This window comes from Epinephelus lanceolatus, chromosome 4, assembly GCF_041903045.1.
Source record: "Epinephelus lanceolatus isolate andai-2023 chromosome 4, ASM4190304v1, whole genome shotgun sequence".
Classification (NCBI taxonomy): Eukaryota; Metazoa; Chordata; class Actinopteri; order Perciformes; family Serranidae; genus Epinephelus; species Epinephelus lanceolatus.
Window position 1 is genome coordinate 14,187,283 of NC_135737.1, and position 17,345 is coordinate 14,204,627.

The 17,345-nt window shown below is 41.0% G+C and overlaps 1 protein-coding gene across 4 annotated transcripts in view; it reads left to right on the plus strand.

The window, feature by feature from the left end:
* Positions 1-17,345, plus strand: part of rasgrp4 (RAS guanyl releasing protein 4) — a 19,658-nt gene continuing 2,313 nt past the window's right edge. The window contains exons 1-16 of one of the 4 annotated variants that reach the window (XM_078166922.1): positions 1-505; positions 7,636-7,790; positions 8,686-8,797; positions 9,016-9,078; positions 9,192-9,323; positions 9,449-9,587; positions 10,903-11,076; positions 11,218-11,334; positions 12,973-13,248; positions 13,351-13,421; positions 13,673-13,814; positions 13,944-14,053; positions 14,198-14,345; positions 14,434-14,470; positions 15,558-15,689; positions 15,785-15,987. In XM_078166922.1, coding sequence (XP_078023048.1) covers positions 489-505; positions 7,636-7,790; positions 8,686-8,797; positions 9,016-9,078; positions 9,192-9,323; positions 9,449-9,587; positions 10,903-11,076; positions 11,218-11,334; positions 12,973-13,248; positions 13,351-13,421; positions 13,673-13,814; positions 13,944-14,053; positions 14,198-14,345; positions 14,434-14,470; positions 15,558-15,689; positions 15,785-15,987 — 2,028 coding nt within the window. In that variant the 5' untranslated portion in view covers positions 1-488. Of the gene's footprint in view, positions 506-7,635; positions 7,791-8,685; positions 8,798-9,015; positions 9,079-9,191; positions 9,324-9,445; positions 9,588-10,902; positions 11,077-11,217; positions 11,335-12,972; positions 13,249-13,340; positions 13,422-13,672; positions 13,815-13,943; positions 14,054-14,197; positions 14,346-14,433; positions 14,471-15,557; positions 15,690-15,784; positions 15,988-17,345 lie in introns of those variants that run through there. The other 3 variants (XM_078166921.1, XM_033630327.2, XM_078166923.1) reach the window with 3 other exon arrangements.

Consider the following 17,345-nt stretch of genomic DNA (forward strand, 5'->3'; position numbering starts at 1 on the left):
ATGTGAGTTCCCCTATCTGTCAGAGCCAGTTCCTCCATTTAAGATGCTGACTTGTTTATGTTGAAGGGACAAGTGAATGACTTTAGTTAGCTCTTTCACTCTACTTTGAAGCTTGTTCGAGGCTTTTTCTCTCAGCATGTTTGCTTTTTTGTAGGCGACGGGAGCATGAAGTCTGTTTTGTCGCTGATTTGTGGTTGATAGATGTCTTCAGATAGCAGAGAGAGAGAGACCGACACACAGAGAGGTTTGATAAGCAGGGTTTTAGGTGACTGTCGATGAGTGGTAGGTGGGCAGCCCTCAGCCCCAGCAGCTTTCCATCCTGTGCCCGTTCTTGCTGTCCTGGGCACATAAACATTTAGAGGACACAGAGGAAGAGAAGGAGGAGGAGGAGGAGGAGCAGGGTCAACCATGGAGCTGTAGGGACACGCTCAGATGCCCGTGCGGATCACCAGTGGAGGAGGAGTGCCGCTCAGGAGAAGAGCTCTGCGATGAACAAGACCAAGAGGTAATTAAAAAGAAGAGAGTGAACCAAAACTGAGAGTCTGGTGCACTCAGACCCACTTGCAAACTCAGTTTCTGAGTGAGTATGTGTCAGCAGCAAGTGTGTTGTGTGCAGCGAAGATGTGTGAACCTTGAGGTTATGAGATGCAGTGTGGTTTGTGCAAAGGCTCTTGACAATTCGAAGAGAAATGAGGGCATTTAGATTTATTTTCCGCTTGGTGTGTGTGTGTGTGTGTGTGTGTGTGTGTGTGTGTGTGTTTTCTGCAACTTATTTAAAGCTAGATAGTGTGCAATGAAAAAAAGAGAGCGTCGTTGTGGTAAGTTGCACATAACACACATACACACTCACAGACAGTCACAGCTAATATATTTGACCTGCATATCAGTTAAGAGTATCAACATCTCACATTATTTGTGTGTACTGCACACAAGCGAGCTCTGACATTCAACAGTTACACGTGCCTGTTCAGTGCTGCCTGCTCACCTTTCCATGGAAATGTGTTCTGCTTTTCTGTTATCTTCAGCTAATCTCAATTTACATGTCACTTCAGTTATATATTTTTTTTGCATTAGATATTAGATACTGATGTGTATCGACACGTTTAGTGGCCCTGTGTTTTTAATGGTACTTTTTTACTGCTGTAGATGTGACCGCAGCTCTTATCAGATTGCCTGGAATGAAAGGGTTGGGTGCCGAATGTTAAGGTAGTCAGATGTGTGTTGTGTGTGATTTAGCTACCTGAGTTTAAGGTGGACTGCTAGAGAGGCCACATCACTGTGCTTCCCCTTCAGTGGGGAGGTTATCTTACAGTTTGTTTGTATTTTACAATTGGTAACATGCATTTCTCAAACTGAGTTCACTTTTTCAGAACTCTCTTCACACAGTCAGCACAACAAAGTCAATGCATTCAGTGACACATCTCTCAAAATCCATGAATTGTTTTATCATTCAAACTCAAAAATTTGCATTCAAGAAAATAAAAGCACAAAAATACATAACAGGAAATGACCTAAAACTAGACTACAATATATGCTCTGTTACATCTATATCTAGAAAAGAATTTTTTAAAATGAAATGCATAAAGCTCTAATTGGGACATACAGCACTGAGCATTATTTCCTGTGATGACCTCTATAAAAGATGAGGAAAGACAGCAGGTGAGGAAGAATCCAGAAGGTGCTGTAATTGTATGGGACAGTTATTTCCCTGTTAAAAGTTTTTTTGGGAGGGGAGTTTCCAAGGACAGAGGCCTCTGTGGTAAATTGTGATTTGCGGTATTGGGCTTTATGAATAAAATTGAATTGAACTGATGCGTGTCCTCTCCCACTCACAGAGTGGTAAACAGCTCATCCTAGAAGGGCTTCACTTTCCCTCACCTTACTCTCCATTCCTCAACCCCACAGAGGAGTTCTTTTCTTTTAAGACCACCAGCCACATGATGTGATGTCCCTCTAGGATGCAGATGTCTGGGTGTCTGGACATACCCACCAGGGATGGATCAGGCATACATAAAGATTCCTTCCCAGTATTGTTGCAAGAGAGGACATAAGGTGTGATATAGATGAGACCTTGTGGCCAAATGCAGAAGACAGGGATTTCTATATCTGTAGCTGTCCTATACAAGAAGTCACTATGTACAGTTTTGTATCACATTACTGGAATTACTTAAGTTTCACTTTGTGCACGTGGAATTACAGCAATCTGCAAAAATAGCACAACAAAGCCTATTGAAGCACTTTTTAATCATTTCTGTGACATACACTGTAAGGAAGCACAATAACTGCAGTAAAGAAGTTACTTTTGTTGAAATGGAATATTTCAAGGACAATAGCGGCACATATTGCAAGGCACCTGTTGTTAGTTTCGTTTGCGTCATTGTGTGATGAGTGTCGAAGTGTTACTGTTTTGGTTGCATTTGTGCATTTTGGAATTAAAATTAAAAACAAAAAACAATAAACTGTAAATCAGCAGTTAGAGTTACTGGAATACAAAAGGCGATTGATGATGATGATTACTGTATGGTTTGCACAAATGGTTGTGTGTGTGTGTGTGTGTGTGTGTGTGTGTGTTTCATCAAAACATGACAACATAAATTAACTCATCCTGCTGATTTAAGCAAAGGGAAATAAGAATAACTGATTGGCCAAGTGCTTCTGTGTGTGTGTGTGTGTGTGTGTGTGTGTGTATGTGTGAGAGAGATACTGACCGTGTGTGTAGTTGCACAGGTAGCCCATTATTAAATTCAAGGCTGCAGTCTTAAACAGTCACAACATTTGCTGCCATTTTTCTAATGCTAACTACAGTGGTTGTTACAGTGGCCTTATTGTTGCACCAAAAGGATGAATGGCTCAGTGCAGTAGATGCAGAGGGAACAAGAACGCAGGTTGTGAGAGGGGAGAGAGAAAAAGAGCAGCTCACAAACAAGGCCTTCAAAGGGCCCTGGCTTCAATTAATCAATTAAGGAAAGAAAGAGAGGAATTTGCATATCCCCCCGCCAGTGTGAGAGCGAGAGAGGGAGAAAGGGGAGGGGGTACTGGATCTGTAGCCAGGAGTCTTGACACAGATGGGAAAGGAGAGTGAGAGGGGGATTTCCAAACAAAAAAAGGAGAAGCTGTTTCCTGAATGCTTTGAATAGAGCAAGGATGAAGGAAGAGGAAAAAAGTGGGCGAAGAAGTAGTCAGAGAGGAAAAGGAGGTGTGGAAGGTCATCCTAAAACTAAATCAGTGATATGACAGACCCAGACCCAAGTTCAATAACACTTAAAGAAGACACTCGTTAGGTTTTTCTCCTCATTGTCATTCACTATCAAGTTTCAGCAGTGATGTGTTTCCATGGATGCAGCGGTACACAGAAGGGGTAGTTACTATGTTGTGTATCTGACTCCTAGGAAAAGGTAAATGCAAATACCCAAACAGTAACTCCTATTGTGTTAAGATTTGCATGGCAGTCCACCACACGCTGACTCTATTTACCAACAGCTCTCTGACTCTTAAGCTGGCCAGGCTGATTACACAGAAAAGATACCACTGCCTGCTGTGCCGTGCATTACCTGCTCAGCACTCTGGGGGAAATTCCCTGACAGACGTCATGACATGAATAACATTTCCCCATCAGCACTTCTGTTTGTAGTAGCGAGTGTGTCTCCTCATATGTGCGGCCACGATGACAGACAGAGCTGGATTCACTCTGAGTCAAACAGAAAGATGACAAGTTGTAAAGGGCATTGAGATAGGAGAGACATCGATCGGAAGTCAGGAAATCAATTGGCCAACTGTACGATAACAAATTAATCATTTAAAAAAAAATTTATTTCTATACATTTACTTCATTAGTTTGCAAATTATTAAAAAATATAAAAGATAAACATGGGGCTATTCATACATTTTACAGGACACAATAAAGAGATTAAAATGGGAAAATTGATTCATCAAGCAAAAAAGTGTTCCAGCCTCACCTTTAGCTCTGGGATATCTGGTAGTCATTCACACAATCTATGATATTTTTAATCTTAAAAGGATTTAATAGATTACTCAGTAAAGACTGATAATTAGTTGACAACCTCCAGTCATATATTAATGAGTGCATATGTTTCATTTCTGCATTGGGGGTGACACATAAAACTGGGGGATGGGGGTCCTCCCTCAGAACATTTTGAGCATCAAACACTTAATATCCTGCATTCTGGTGATTTTTTGTGTGTCCATTTTGGTCTTTTCGGCCTTAATTTATGGTAGAAATGTCTTTAATCTTGTCAAGTAAAAGTCCTCTGCTACTTTCATGTTTTTGTTGGAGGAGACAAATGTACAGGCTCTAACCATTGAGGGGCATGTGTAACCTGCATCTCCCCTGAAATCTACACCAATGTACATTGAATTTTATGAAGGCACCAGCCTCTAGAGGTGGGAATTGTGGGTTCATCCCTCCTGAGTATGTCAAATGATGTTTAGTTTATACTGTACTTATTTGAAATTTCTAGGAATCAGCCAAATGCTGTTGCACTGTTGTCAGATGAACACTTAAGGAGCTTAGGGAAAAAAACAAGCTTTAAGCTGCTTAAGTCTTTTTGACATTGTTTACTGGTTGGCTAATTCTCTCAACTAACAGAGAAGTCAAGTTAAGTCAGTATTATTTATATAGCCCCAAAAATCCCAAATTACAAATTAGCCTCAAAGGGCTTTACAGTGTGGACAGAACATGACAAACTGAGGGTCTGAGGACAGAGAGAGACACATTTAATTTTTCAAGTTATCTTAAATCAAGGACATCAAAAACATGTGATGAGATACAAGTTGTGCACTGGACAATAGAAGTCTAACAGGTGGCTGAGGTATAGATAAAGTGAACCCAGGAACCTCCATGTGTCATGAGGCTTACCTATAACGGTAAAACAGCTCACAGTGGTACATACTGTGCTGTTTACTGTTAGTGTTTTGAATGCAGTAGCCAGCTGGTGTAATGAAGCGAAGAGAAGGAGGAGGAGGAGAGGTGGGGTTTTGTTGTCCAGCAGGTTTCCAAACCAGCCATTGGGAGCCAGACTACCGGGATGTAGAGACATAGGATTGTCACTCACACAACCCTCCACCCCCCCATCAGGGTGTCTGAATTCAGGCATGGCTGATGGGGAGATGTGTGGTGTGACAACTGTGATGGGCTGGATAAAACAGCAGGTACAGGCAGGAGAACAGCTTGTGGTATAAATAGATGAGTTAATGTCATCACATACGCCTGTATGAATCTGTGCATCCATGAGTGTCCATCAGTGTTAGAAGAAGTACTCAGTTATTGTACCTAAGGAAGATTGCAAATATAATGTGTAGAAATACTTTGTTACGAGCAAAAGTCCTGCATTCAATTTTCAAATGTACAAGTGCAAAAGTATCAGCCTCAGAATATACTTAAAGTCACTAAAACTGAAAGTACTCATTCTGCAGAATGGCCCATTTCAGTATAATGTTTATACTGGATTATAATTATTAATGCAATAATGTGTTTAATGTTAAAGCTGGTAAAAGTGGACCTAATTGTCATTACTTTATGTACTTTACATGCTAAGTAGTCTGTGAATCTCCCCAAGGATCAATAAAGTTTTGTCTTAATCTATAATTTTACATAATAGTTTATTTGTTTATCATATTTTGTAACATTAATCTGAATCTGCAAAGTAAGTAAAGTTATTGAATAAATCTAGTGGAGTAAAAAGTACAATATTTGCCTCTAAAATGTCGTTTAAGTAGTGGAAGTATAAAGCAGCAGAAAATGGAAGTACTCAAGTAAAGTACAAGTACTTCAAAATGAATTTAGTTACTTTCCAGCACTGCTGTCCATTTATGTGTTGTACATAAAGCAAAAGGTTTTGTGTGGCTGGAGTGAGTGTGGTTGCACATGTATGTTGAATTATGCTTTATGCTGTGTGTGTGTGTGTGTGTGTGTGTGTGTGTGTGTGTGTGTGTTGCTGGGGAGATGGACTGTGCTCGCAGACATGCACACATACACACACAGGTTAAAAGAAGGGGATGCAGGTCTGGTCATTCAGGGAACTTGTCGCCAGTTCTCTGAACTCAAAGTGTTTCCTGGTATTATCATGACATTAGCCACATAGAGAGCGACACAGTTTCACAGCATTACACGACACACACTGTTTCTACATGAGGACAAAAACACTCAAGCATGACAGCTTTGCAACCTTTTTTTTAAAGGAGACAAACAATAATAGGGTTTCATTTAGACTTAAGCTTTATTTCAAATTTGGCAGGACTAATGCATCAAACCCTTTTCTTCCAACTGAAGCAAAGATACCAGTTTAAATGTAAAAATATACAAACAGGGTCAGTTACTGATTATTGTGAAATACACTCAGACGTTGCTAAACAGAGCCCCTGATGTGAAGAGGAAGCATTAATCGCATCGTGAAACGAATGAGTCTCATTTGTCTTTTTAAGGGCGTTTGAAAAGCCCTTAAAGAGTAAGTCCAGAAAAGAAGTGCTGCTCCCTGACCTTCATTGGTTGAAAGTCACTCAGTATCAGTCCAACTTCACAGATGTGGTCTACATGCTACCTCTGACCCTCTGTCAATCTTTTTACATATGGGTCTATAAATGGGTGAGTGAGTGATCTTTACTTCTTAGACAGTCTTAGAGACCTAAGGAGGAAAAAACATTTAGTATTTAATGAGAAGAAAAGAGGAAAATAAACAATTTTGTAAACAATTACAAAAGTGTAAGAGTTGATCAGTGTACTAAACAACCATCACACAAGGTGACATTTGCTTTCTGCAGCAGATGTTTGTCTCCTCGACACAGAACTGCAGTAAATAATAGCTTTAGCTACAGTGTATGCCGCAAACGCTGCTGCTCTTTCGTGACTGCATACAGGTGCTGAAAGGAACTGAAAGACGGTACAGTGCAATATTGTACTTTTTCAGCCTGACTTCACATTTTTAGTGTAAACTGTTTAAAAGCAAGCATTAAAACTACAAAGGCAATGGCCAAGTATTGGCAACGTAGACCAGAAATGTCCAAGTTCTCAAAAAAGTTGTCTTAAATTTAAAACCACTTAATAAACACAGCAGTGTTGCTATGTTTTTACAATTCATTCTTTAAGATTCAAGGACTTACAGTAGTCACTATAATTTTACATACCCTATTAATTAGGCCTATTGTAAAGTTCCAAAGAGTGTGTGTGACCAAACAAATATGCATCAAAACTCTTCAACAAAAAGCTTTTGAAAGCACAGAGCAAGTAGAAATACAGTCCACCTGTCTGCAGCAGGGCCAGTTCTTCTTTCTTCTGAAACCTGCAACACTTACAACTGGACAAAATGTCTGTGCAAGTACAAGTGTTTAAGCTCGTTGACAAATAATGAACACTTTCTGGACTGTTTTACCACTATCCGTCTGCCAGGCAGTTTCAGGTGGAGAAATACAGAGCGCTACTCAGTTGTTTGCAGTTCTGGCAGTGCGTGATGGTTCAGACAGATGCAGCGCTGTAGAACAGCTTATCAGATGAAGGGAGCTGCACTTCCTCAGATGCTGACCTGCACTACCTCACCACACTCTGCTGAACTTATTTCTAGGTTAACTATACTCTCTCTCTCTCTCTCTCTCTCTCTCTCTCTCTCTCTCTCTCTCTCTCAGGAAGTCCAGTGAGAGCAGGAACGTGGTCCAGCGGCGGAGGTATACATGTCCCAGTCCTCAGGACATCACCCGCGCCCTGCAGAGCCCCAGCTCTGCTCCCAGCGCCAGTGCTGCCAGCCTGGATGAGCTCATACAGCGCTGCCTGAACTGCTTCGGTCAGTCTCTGTCCCTACGTGTTGGCATGCGTTCCCAAAGTTTGTCATGTGTCTTTACTCTTGATCACAGCCAGGTTATATAAATGAGGGATGAGGGAGAGTGAGGGGGGGTCCAGGGTGAGAGAGACTGACAGGGAGGGAGGGAGGGAGGGAGACAAAGGGCAGTCTCATACAATCAAGCTTTGTTCTGCTGAGCTCCAGTGGCCAACTAGCTATTCCCATGCAATGCTAAACTATACAAATGTCTCTGCTCTCCACCTCTCTTTCATTGATCTCAGTCTCTTCCTTGATCAGTTCATCCAAATCATGTCTATCCAAAAATAATGTTCTGGTTAATCTGGATAATCAAACATTTTGTAGAGAACATTTTTAATCCAAGGTGATAAATTATTATTATTATCATTATTATTATTATTGTTAGTATACTTATTTTCTTAATGTTTGTCTTTACCCTTGTTTTTTTAAAGATAGCTATTCCCCTAAGTTCATACTGTCTTTCTCTAATTTCAAACAGCATCTAAATTAGGGAGCCTATTATTTTTTGTTTTATACATTATCAAAGATGTATCTCATACAATAAGCAAAAGGCAGGAAAAACACCCACAGCAGGTTGTTATTTCATCGCAAGTTTAACATAATCTGACACTTACACATGCAGGAAATTTAAGAATGACCAATCTTCCTGAGCTGCATGTCTCGGAGGTGTGATAGAAAGACAAAGTACTTGGAGAAAAAAAAACAATATGAAAATGTAAAACCCACTTAAAAGAAATAGACTGACTGAAATGACCCAAAATGAACTGAGCTGCCTGACCTCTGAACCACTGTGCAGCCCATAATTTTTTGTTGTTGTTTTTAACCACATTAATCCTGTGCTGCTGTGTATTGGTTGCAGATTCAGAGGGGAAGCTTTCCAGCCCCAGAGGGTCCCAGCTGGTCCACATGACTCTGATGATGCACAGTTGGGTCGTGCCTTCTCAGATGTTCGCCCAGAAACTTCTCACCCTATATCCTCCACTGTCACTCAGTGCAGCATTCTGGTCCCACCGGTGCACTGCTCCCAATCACATGTCCACGTTCATTAATCAGATCAGCAAACAGGCATAGCTTTGTTTTGCACTCATTGTCGGCAAAGCAGATTTGAAGTATATATCCCTGCTGGTGTTTAGTTTAATGTTGTGCCATATCTGCGCAGTGTGTTTAGATCCTTGACTCTGTTTCTCACTTATAAGGATTGTCCCTCAGACAAGAGAGGAGTGAGGCGGACACAGATCTGCCACCTTATCAGGTGAGTAGGGGCACCAGGAACATGAGCATGCTGTAGGACAAACTGCGACAGAACTGGTTATCCTGCTCTATTTCCGGGTTGTAAGCATATTTTCTGTCCTGCTTCATGGCAAGGCAGTGGATCAGCCAGTTCCCAGCGGTATTCGAGGCAGACCCCCTCCTGGAGCAGACAATGGGGGACCTGTGGGAGCTGGTCCGGTCAGACGGAGAGGAGACGCACTCGCAGCTCATCGACACTTCCTGCTTGTGAGCCATGTTGTGATTTGGCTACAACTCAAACAAGTTTTCCTATAAATGGAAAATTGAGTTTTTATATAAATAGAAAAAATGTCCTTTTTTTGATCTGTTGCCTGGCTTTCTTTTCTTAGAAGCCCTCATGTGAACATATTCCAGGCACCCTCACCCTCTGTGAAGAAGAGGAAGGTGTCTTTGATCTTCGACCACATGGAGCCAGATGAGATGGCTGAGCACCTCAGCTACCTGGAGTTTAAGAACTTCTGTAACGTTTCAGTAAGTTCAGTGAACAACTTCTCACTAGTTGCTGTTCTCACTCTGCTTAATGAGGACTCAACATGTTGCCATGGCTTGTAGAAATGTTGCTCAAACACTGACAATAGGTCAAAGTGCATACAATGAAGATTTAATAATGCTTAACTGACCAAATACCAATAAAATGCCAAATGTCATAAATATATATCATATAATTGCTCCCGTGCTGTAGACAGTTTAATGGCAACATCTTCCATGGATGTCCTTTGAAAATATCTTTGGCATCAGTAATAAAACTTTTGTTGGAACAACTTTTGAGTTGCACGATTGTGGGAAATCCCTTTGGGTGATGAGTAATATCTACAGCAGTATAAGTAGTTAACTTGTGTTGATAAACTGAAGCATTTCATCTGCAAGATCCAATGGACAGAGCTGCAGAGCACCTACATTTTATCAAGGCTTACTTAGTTACACATAATTAAGAGCTTCCTACCCAAATATGGTCACTACTGGTTCCAAAAAACCAAGATGGCAGAATGCCAAATGCAAGGCTTCAAAACAAGAGTTCACAAACCAATGGGTCTATGGTCCTCTTCCACGCATGGATGTATAAAGAGAACTGGATACAGTGCTGGAGACGAGTCCCTGTTAATCCCTGTGAAAGTTGCTCAGTAGTGCATGAAGCCAGAAAAGCTCAATTTCCATGGTATAAATTACGCTGATCTTCTGCATTGCAGGGCCCATAGAGCAAGAGCATTAGAGACTTCTGCTAGCTAAGCAACTAACTTCAGATTTAGTGCTCCGCTAACTTGAATGGGGATAAAAATAATTTAATCATGCGGCTCCTCTAAACTTTCAAAATGTTATCGGACCAAATGAATCAAATCCCGATAGTGAAACAAGTAATTTCGTGGGGGTTGTGACTGATTTACAGTCATGTCTTTCACAATGTAAGCCTATGAGGAAAAGTCTTTTTGGACACCGTGGCGTCATGTGATGGACCCGGAAGTTGTAATTCCATTTTTGGCCACTATGTAAAATTGGCTTCAAAGCAAGGCGCTGTTTCAGGGGGCTTGCATCCACAGAGTGCCCCATGTTACTCTACCAGAGCCCAGAATAGACAAACCTAAAACTGACTCTACATAGGTCCATTTGCGTCCGCCATCTTAGTTCCTGCACATCTCAGACTCAGACTCTTTTTTTTCTTTCAGTAGAGAAGCAAAATATGATCAGCTCTTGCAATCATCTGGTGACAGATTTCCACCCTGCTTGTACACCTGAGTGAAAACAGTGCTTAAGTTGTTACCTGCCTGACCACTACAATCTTATTGGCCAGTTCCTGGACTACCGCAGCTACGTGGTGCGAGGCTCAGTGAGGGACAACCCTGCTCTGGAGAGGTCGGTCATGATGTGTAACGGAGTCTCCCAGTGGGTCCAGCTGATGATCCTCAGCAGACACACGGCCCAGCAGAGAGCCCAGGTCTTCACTAAGTTCATTCATGTGGCTCAGGTAATCTAACTGAGGGATCAAACATCACAAAAACTAAGCTAAGCAGCTCAGAGGGATTTTTGTTTGGCTGCCAATATCTGGACTTGTTTGTTTTTCGTGGAAAGGAATTTATGTGCTGTCACTCTGCTCTTTCCTCTACAGAAACTTCGAGCTTTGCAAAACTTTAACACTCTAATGGCAGTGACTGGAGGCCTCTGTCACAGCTCAATCTCCCGCCTCAAAGACACCTCTAACCTGCTGCCTCCTGACATCACTAAGGTATTTCAGATATTACACATATCCATGAGTCAGTCGGGTAATGACTACCTCACTACAAAGATACAGAGATGAAGCTTTTCTTTCTTGAGTCATTGTCCTTCTTGGACTTTTTTTGGGCTTCGGTGTCTCTGTGTCATAGTCATTTTTTTAACCAAGAAAATTATTTTGTCACCTCTACCTTCTCTGACTGTGAAGATATATCTATATATATTTTAGCCTTACTGTTAAACTAGTACAGCATGTGTGCAAGTCTCAGAAATCAATTTAACTTGTAACATAAGGGAGAGGAATAATAATAACAGTGTAGGTGACATTTAAACACTCCTTTTGGAGGACAGTACTTATAACTCTCCTCTTCATGTTTCTAAGTCTTGTCCCACTGAAAAATCTGATGGGTTGATCTTGCTTTAAAGAAATCTAGGAACTCAAAGTAAATATAACTATTAGTCTTAGTTTTGTTTACTTTATATCTAAATGTTAAGTTAAAATTTGTTGTATTTACTTAACTTTTTGAAGTTGTTGCAATTTAAAAATTACGTTAACTTGTTCTCTCTTAGTGTTAGCAACTTAAGTAAACCAAGTTAGTCTGACTTAACTGAAGAGTTGTATTAACTCAATAGAGTTAGGAAACTGGTTGCCTTAGACAAATAAACTCAGCAAAGAATGATTATTTCACAGGTTATTTTTCATTTTAACAAAATGCCATTCTGAACATCTTAAGACGAGGCCAGTGGAAACAACTGTACTCCACAATCCGGACAATCTACTTTGATATATGGTTGGTTTGCAACGTTCCATCATACTATAGATATCATGCATATGCTTTGAAGTAAAATAAACAAGACTACATTGTAGGTGTTAACATGGTGATATCTATATCTCTATTCTGCTGATTGCAAACTAGTCAGTCACGTTTGTATATTCTTAAATATGTTACCAAACCTGAACACAAAATACATATTTTACAGGCATATTTATCTCAGGCAATCAGTTTACTAACTTCTACTGAGTAAACACAACTGTTCAGTTAAGTCAGACGAACTTAGTGTACTTGAGTTGCTAACACTGAGAAACAAGAAGGTAGTCACTTGTCATTCTTAACTTGCAACAACTTCTCAAAATGAAGGAATTAAAACTCAGTTTTAACTAAACTTAACAATTAGACATATTTTAAACATAATTCAAGACCAACAGTTTTATTTACTTACCTTTTTTAAGGCAATCTGGTTCCTAGATTGTTTGTTTTTTGTTGTTGTTTTTTAAGTAAGATCAACTTGTCAGATTTTACAGTGTACATTGTTACAAAAAATGACACCACTGATTCCATTAAATGCATAATTTAATTCAGTTTAATGCAAAGCAACAACTATGTTTTCAAACTCGTTGGCTATGTGAACATTGCTCACATGATCCAAATTTACTGTTTATGGGCTCAAACAATAAAGTAGGGTCGCCTGAAAATGTTGGAACATTTTTGTTTTTTATGTATTGACATCAAATTTTGGACCAAATGTTCTTATTAGTTTACTTAAATTTTTGTTTTTATTTTTATTGCTACACTTGAGTCTTAATAACTAACTACAGAGACACATGACAGTCTCATTTATCATAACTCTCTTGATCTTTATCTTCTCTCAGGCCCTGAGTGAGATGACAGAGCTGCTCTCCTCGCGGAGCAACTACATCAACTACCGGCGGGTTTATAACGAGTGCAGTGGCTTCAAGGTGCCCATCCTTGGGGTCCACCTGAAGGATCTGATCTCACTGAATGAGGCCCTGCCGGACTACATCGACGATGACAAGATCAACCTGAGCAAGCTGCAGCACCTGTACAGCAACATCAATGACCTGCTGGCCATTCACACCTGCACGCCGCCCTTTGAGGCCAACAAGGACCTTCTGCATCTGCTCACGGTACGAGACAGAAACCAGGAGATGATTTCTGACAATTCAGATGAAAAGATTCCACAAGGAACATCTTAAATTATGATCTTTTAATGCTTCAGCTCTCCTTAGATTTATACTACACTGAGGATGAGATATATGAACTTTCATACACCAAGGAACCGAAGAACACCAAGATCCAGGTCAGTAGAGCTACATACTTTCTTTGAAGTTGAGCTCTATCTAACTCCATCAGACTCACACTTGTTTCAGCCTCTTTTCACAAGAGGAGGGACATTTGTGTGCTCTCTGTGGGTGTAACATCTTCTTCAAAACAAAAGCACAGACTCGGTGCTGAAATACATCAAACTCAGCCACATCAAAGCGCTGTACGTTAGGGAAGCATGTTATGTGGTGGGTGTGCTCTCTTTTGTCTTGTTTCTCACATGTGCAGTCCTTCGTGTCTCATCACTGCATCTATCGGTCCACAGCCTGTAGCTCCAGTTAAACCGCCTGCAGTGGCAGAGTGGGGTTCAGGGGTCACCCCCAGGCTCGACCCTGACACCATATCTAAACACGTCAAACAGATGGTGGATGTGAGTATGTGACACTGCAACAACCTTCTGTCTTTCACTTCCTTATTACTCGGCAGGCTAAAGCAGAACTAACCAACTGCTCCCTGTCAAGTGTAACTGAACGTCTGATTGCTCTGTTGCCCCCTGCAGTCCATAATGAAAAATTACGACCAGAACCAGGATGGTTACATTTCACTGGAGGACTTTGAGAAAATAGCAGCCAACTTCCCCTTCTCCTTCTGCACTCATGAAACTGACAGGTGAGGAAGCTGCAACACGCACAAAGGCCTCTCACCATGACGTGGCTGCAAAGACAAAGAAATAACAAGGTGTTGAATGGTTTATGAAAACCTCAACTCAGTTACTCACTTTGGTTGTTGCACTTTGGAAAATTTTCTGCCCAGGGAGGGACAAATCAGCCGTGAGGAAATCACCTCTTACTTCATGAGGGGAATGTCTATATGTGCCAAGCTGGGCTTCAACTTCAATGCACATAACTTCCATGAAACCACGTATAAACGGCCAACGTTTTGTGAGACTTGTGGAGGCTTTGTAAGTATCCACTGCATCCATGTTTGTTTTTAATACAAATGGCCAATCAAACTACAATGTCACATGTGTTTTGTCTGTCCTCCTGTAGCTGTGGGGAGTCATCAAACAGGGCTACCATTGTAAAGGTAAGATCGCAATCCACATCATTTCGCCCTTCATCAAAGTGTAACCAGGTTTTGAGATATCTGTGTTTGAAATTTCTGCAGCCACTTGCAATCCAACCAGAAAAATGTTGGCATTGTATGTTTCTGTAAACCAACGATATGTTACATTTGCATGTACTTATGTAGTGGATATGCTGAAACTTTAGGTTTTAACATAACACTGTGGTTAACGTGTGATTATGTTTAGGTACAAAGACCACTTGGGTATGAGTAAGAAAACATCATGTTTTGGCTTAAAATATGTGGTTTTTGGGGTCACAATCCCAGCAGGAAATGCAGACAGGTCTCAGTAAAAAACATTTGTTTTTTTTGCCGCTATCCCAGCAGGAAAAGCAACAATGTTTCAGTAAAAGAACAACCGATATTCATGCCACAAGTCCAGCAAGAAAAGCAGCAATGGTTCAGTAAAAACCAACCAATTTCCATGCCACTATCTCAGCAGAACAAGCAGTGTTGAAGATTTTTGTGTCACTATCTCATGAGGACAGGCAGCAACATCTTATCAAAAAACAAATTCCAGCAGGAAACGCAGCAATTATCTTGGTAAAAAACAACCAATTTTTTTTTGCCACAATCCTGCAGGAAGAGCAGTGATGTCTCAGTACAACAACCGCTCTTCATGTCACTATCTCACAGGAAATGCAATGGGGTCTCGTGCCACTTTCCCTGCTGAAAAAACAGCAACTGGTCGCTACAAAACACCCATGTTTGGTGTTGTTTGTTGGTTTCGAACAGTGGTCCACTTGATAGGCGTTTCATCCAGGTGACGAGCCATCCACTGTTCTCTTCACCTCCTGATGACACAGTCAGCTCATTTATTATGTCACTTTGGAAATGTTGATATAATTAATATGACACATGCAAATGTAACATACTTGTAGTTTGCAGAAACGCACAACGCCAACATTTTCCTCTGGCGACTGGACTGTCTCTTGTAATGTAAAAGTAGCTCAAAGCATTTAATCAACAGACCTTTAGTAATTTGAGTGAGCTGATGTTTAAGTAGTAGTGCTTCTTTAAAGTCTTAGAATGTTTTTCTGTCTCTCAGACTGTGGGATAAACTGTCACAGACACTGTAGAGATCTGGTGGGGATGGAGTGCTTGAAGAAACACAAAAACACAACTGGGTCCTGTCCGTGCACTCCGGCACCTGACTCAAAAACCAAGGGCAACAGTTGGAGTACGTCCTTGCTCCATCACAATGCCACAACAATATTCCCTGTCTATAAAATGACCTCGAACCCAGTTCACTGATGTCTTATTGCTCCCTCTCAGGTTCAGAGGAGGAGACCTTTGTTTTCCCGCAAGGTGAAGAGACAGAAAATAACCAGGGCACCCCTCCTTGGAAAAATAACAGCGGTGATTCAACGCTGTCGGACCGCTCCACTCAGACAGATCCTGGAGTGTGGACGCCTGAGAAAAAGGACAAGAGGGGAAACCACCACAACTTACTCGTGCACGCATCTCCAGACAGAAGGGTAAGACAGGACGAGTCCCTGCAAGACGATTATATAGTAGGACAGAGTTTCTCAACCTGTTCTGTTTTTTGCTCTTATGGGACAATCGATTAAAGCCTGTATGTGTAGAATTTCTGTGTGATTATTGCATCTCTTATTCTGATAGTTCGTTCTGAAGTTGTGATAACATTTCTTAGAAAATGTAAAATTCTACACACTGTGGCTATGTTGTTTTGCAGCTCTTTACTTTTTTAAAGCTCCTACACAGGTGTCGTCACTTGACCCCGACTTGAAATGACCTCCTTTTCAAAAAGCAAATCTGTCTCATTTACAATAGAGAACTGAGAAAAGTCACCTCTGTTAACTCAGATAAGGTACAGAGCCCACAGTTCTGGTTTTACAGAGCTTTAAAGTACAAAGGAGGTGAAGGGAATTCTGATTTTGCTTATAAAAGAACTCAAGACTTAGATTTGACGAATTCAAAAATTGAAAAGCAACATCTCTCTTTAGAAACACCTTTTACTCAGGATAACCCACAGAGCTGTCAGCTGTTTTTAAATGACTGTTTTCTTTTAAAGGGACATTATACCCCAAAATCAAAAATACATATTTTTCCTCTTACTTGTAATGCTCTATATCGAGTTAGAGCTTGTAGTGCTCAAAATGCCAAAAAAAAAAAAAAACATTCGAAAAACTCAACAGCAATGTCTCTTTCCAGAAATCATGCCACGGTTACTCAAGATAATCCACAGACCTTGTTCTGAGCAGTTTCATGTAGGAACTATTTTCTTTCCGCCAACCAAATCACTGCACAGAAGGAAGTGTGCATCTACTCAGGGATGAGAGGCTCGTGCTCGTGACAGCGCAACATGTAAACATTTGCCTCCTCTTCAGCTGAGCTGTAATGTTAGCTAGTTCAGTGGTGCTAGGTGAGCTAGCAGTAGATGTATGCTTACTTCTGTACGGTGATACGGTTGGCAGGTGTGGTTCGGTAGTAAGAAAATAGTTCCTATAACAAACTGCTCACAGCAAAGTCTGTGGATTATTTTACATAACCACGTCATGATTTCTGGAAAGAGATGTTGCTGTTGAGTTTTTCTAATGTTTTTTTTTTGTGTGTGTGTCTGTGCTTTGAGCACCACAAGCTGAGTGCCATCTAGTTCCATTATATGGGAGAGAAGGCAGACACCTCTACGGCTGATATCTCCAACACTTGGCAACTCACACTAAAACAGTCTAGACTGATAAATAGCACTACAGTAAAAGAAAAAAATGTATTTTTGATTTTGGGGTGGAGGCGGCACGGTGTGTGGTGGTTAGCACCGTCGCCCCACAGCAAGGGGGCTCCAGGCTCGATCCTGGGCGTGGGAGCCCCCCAC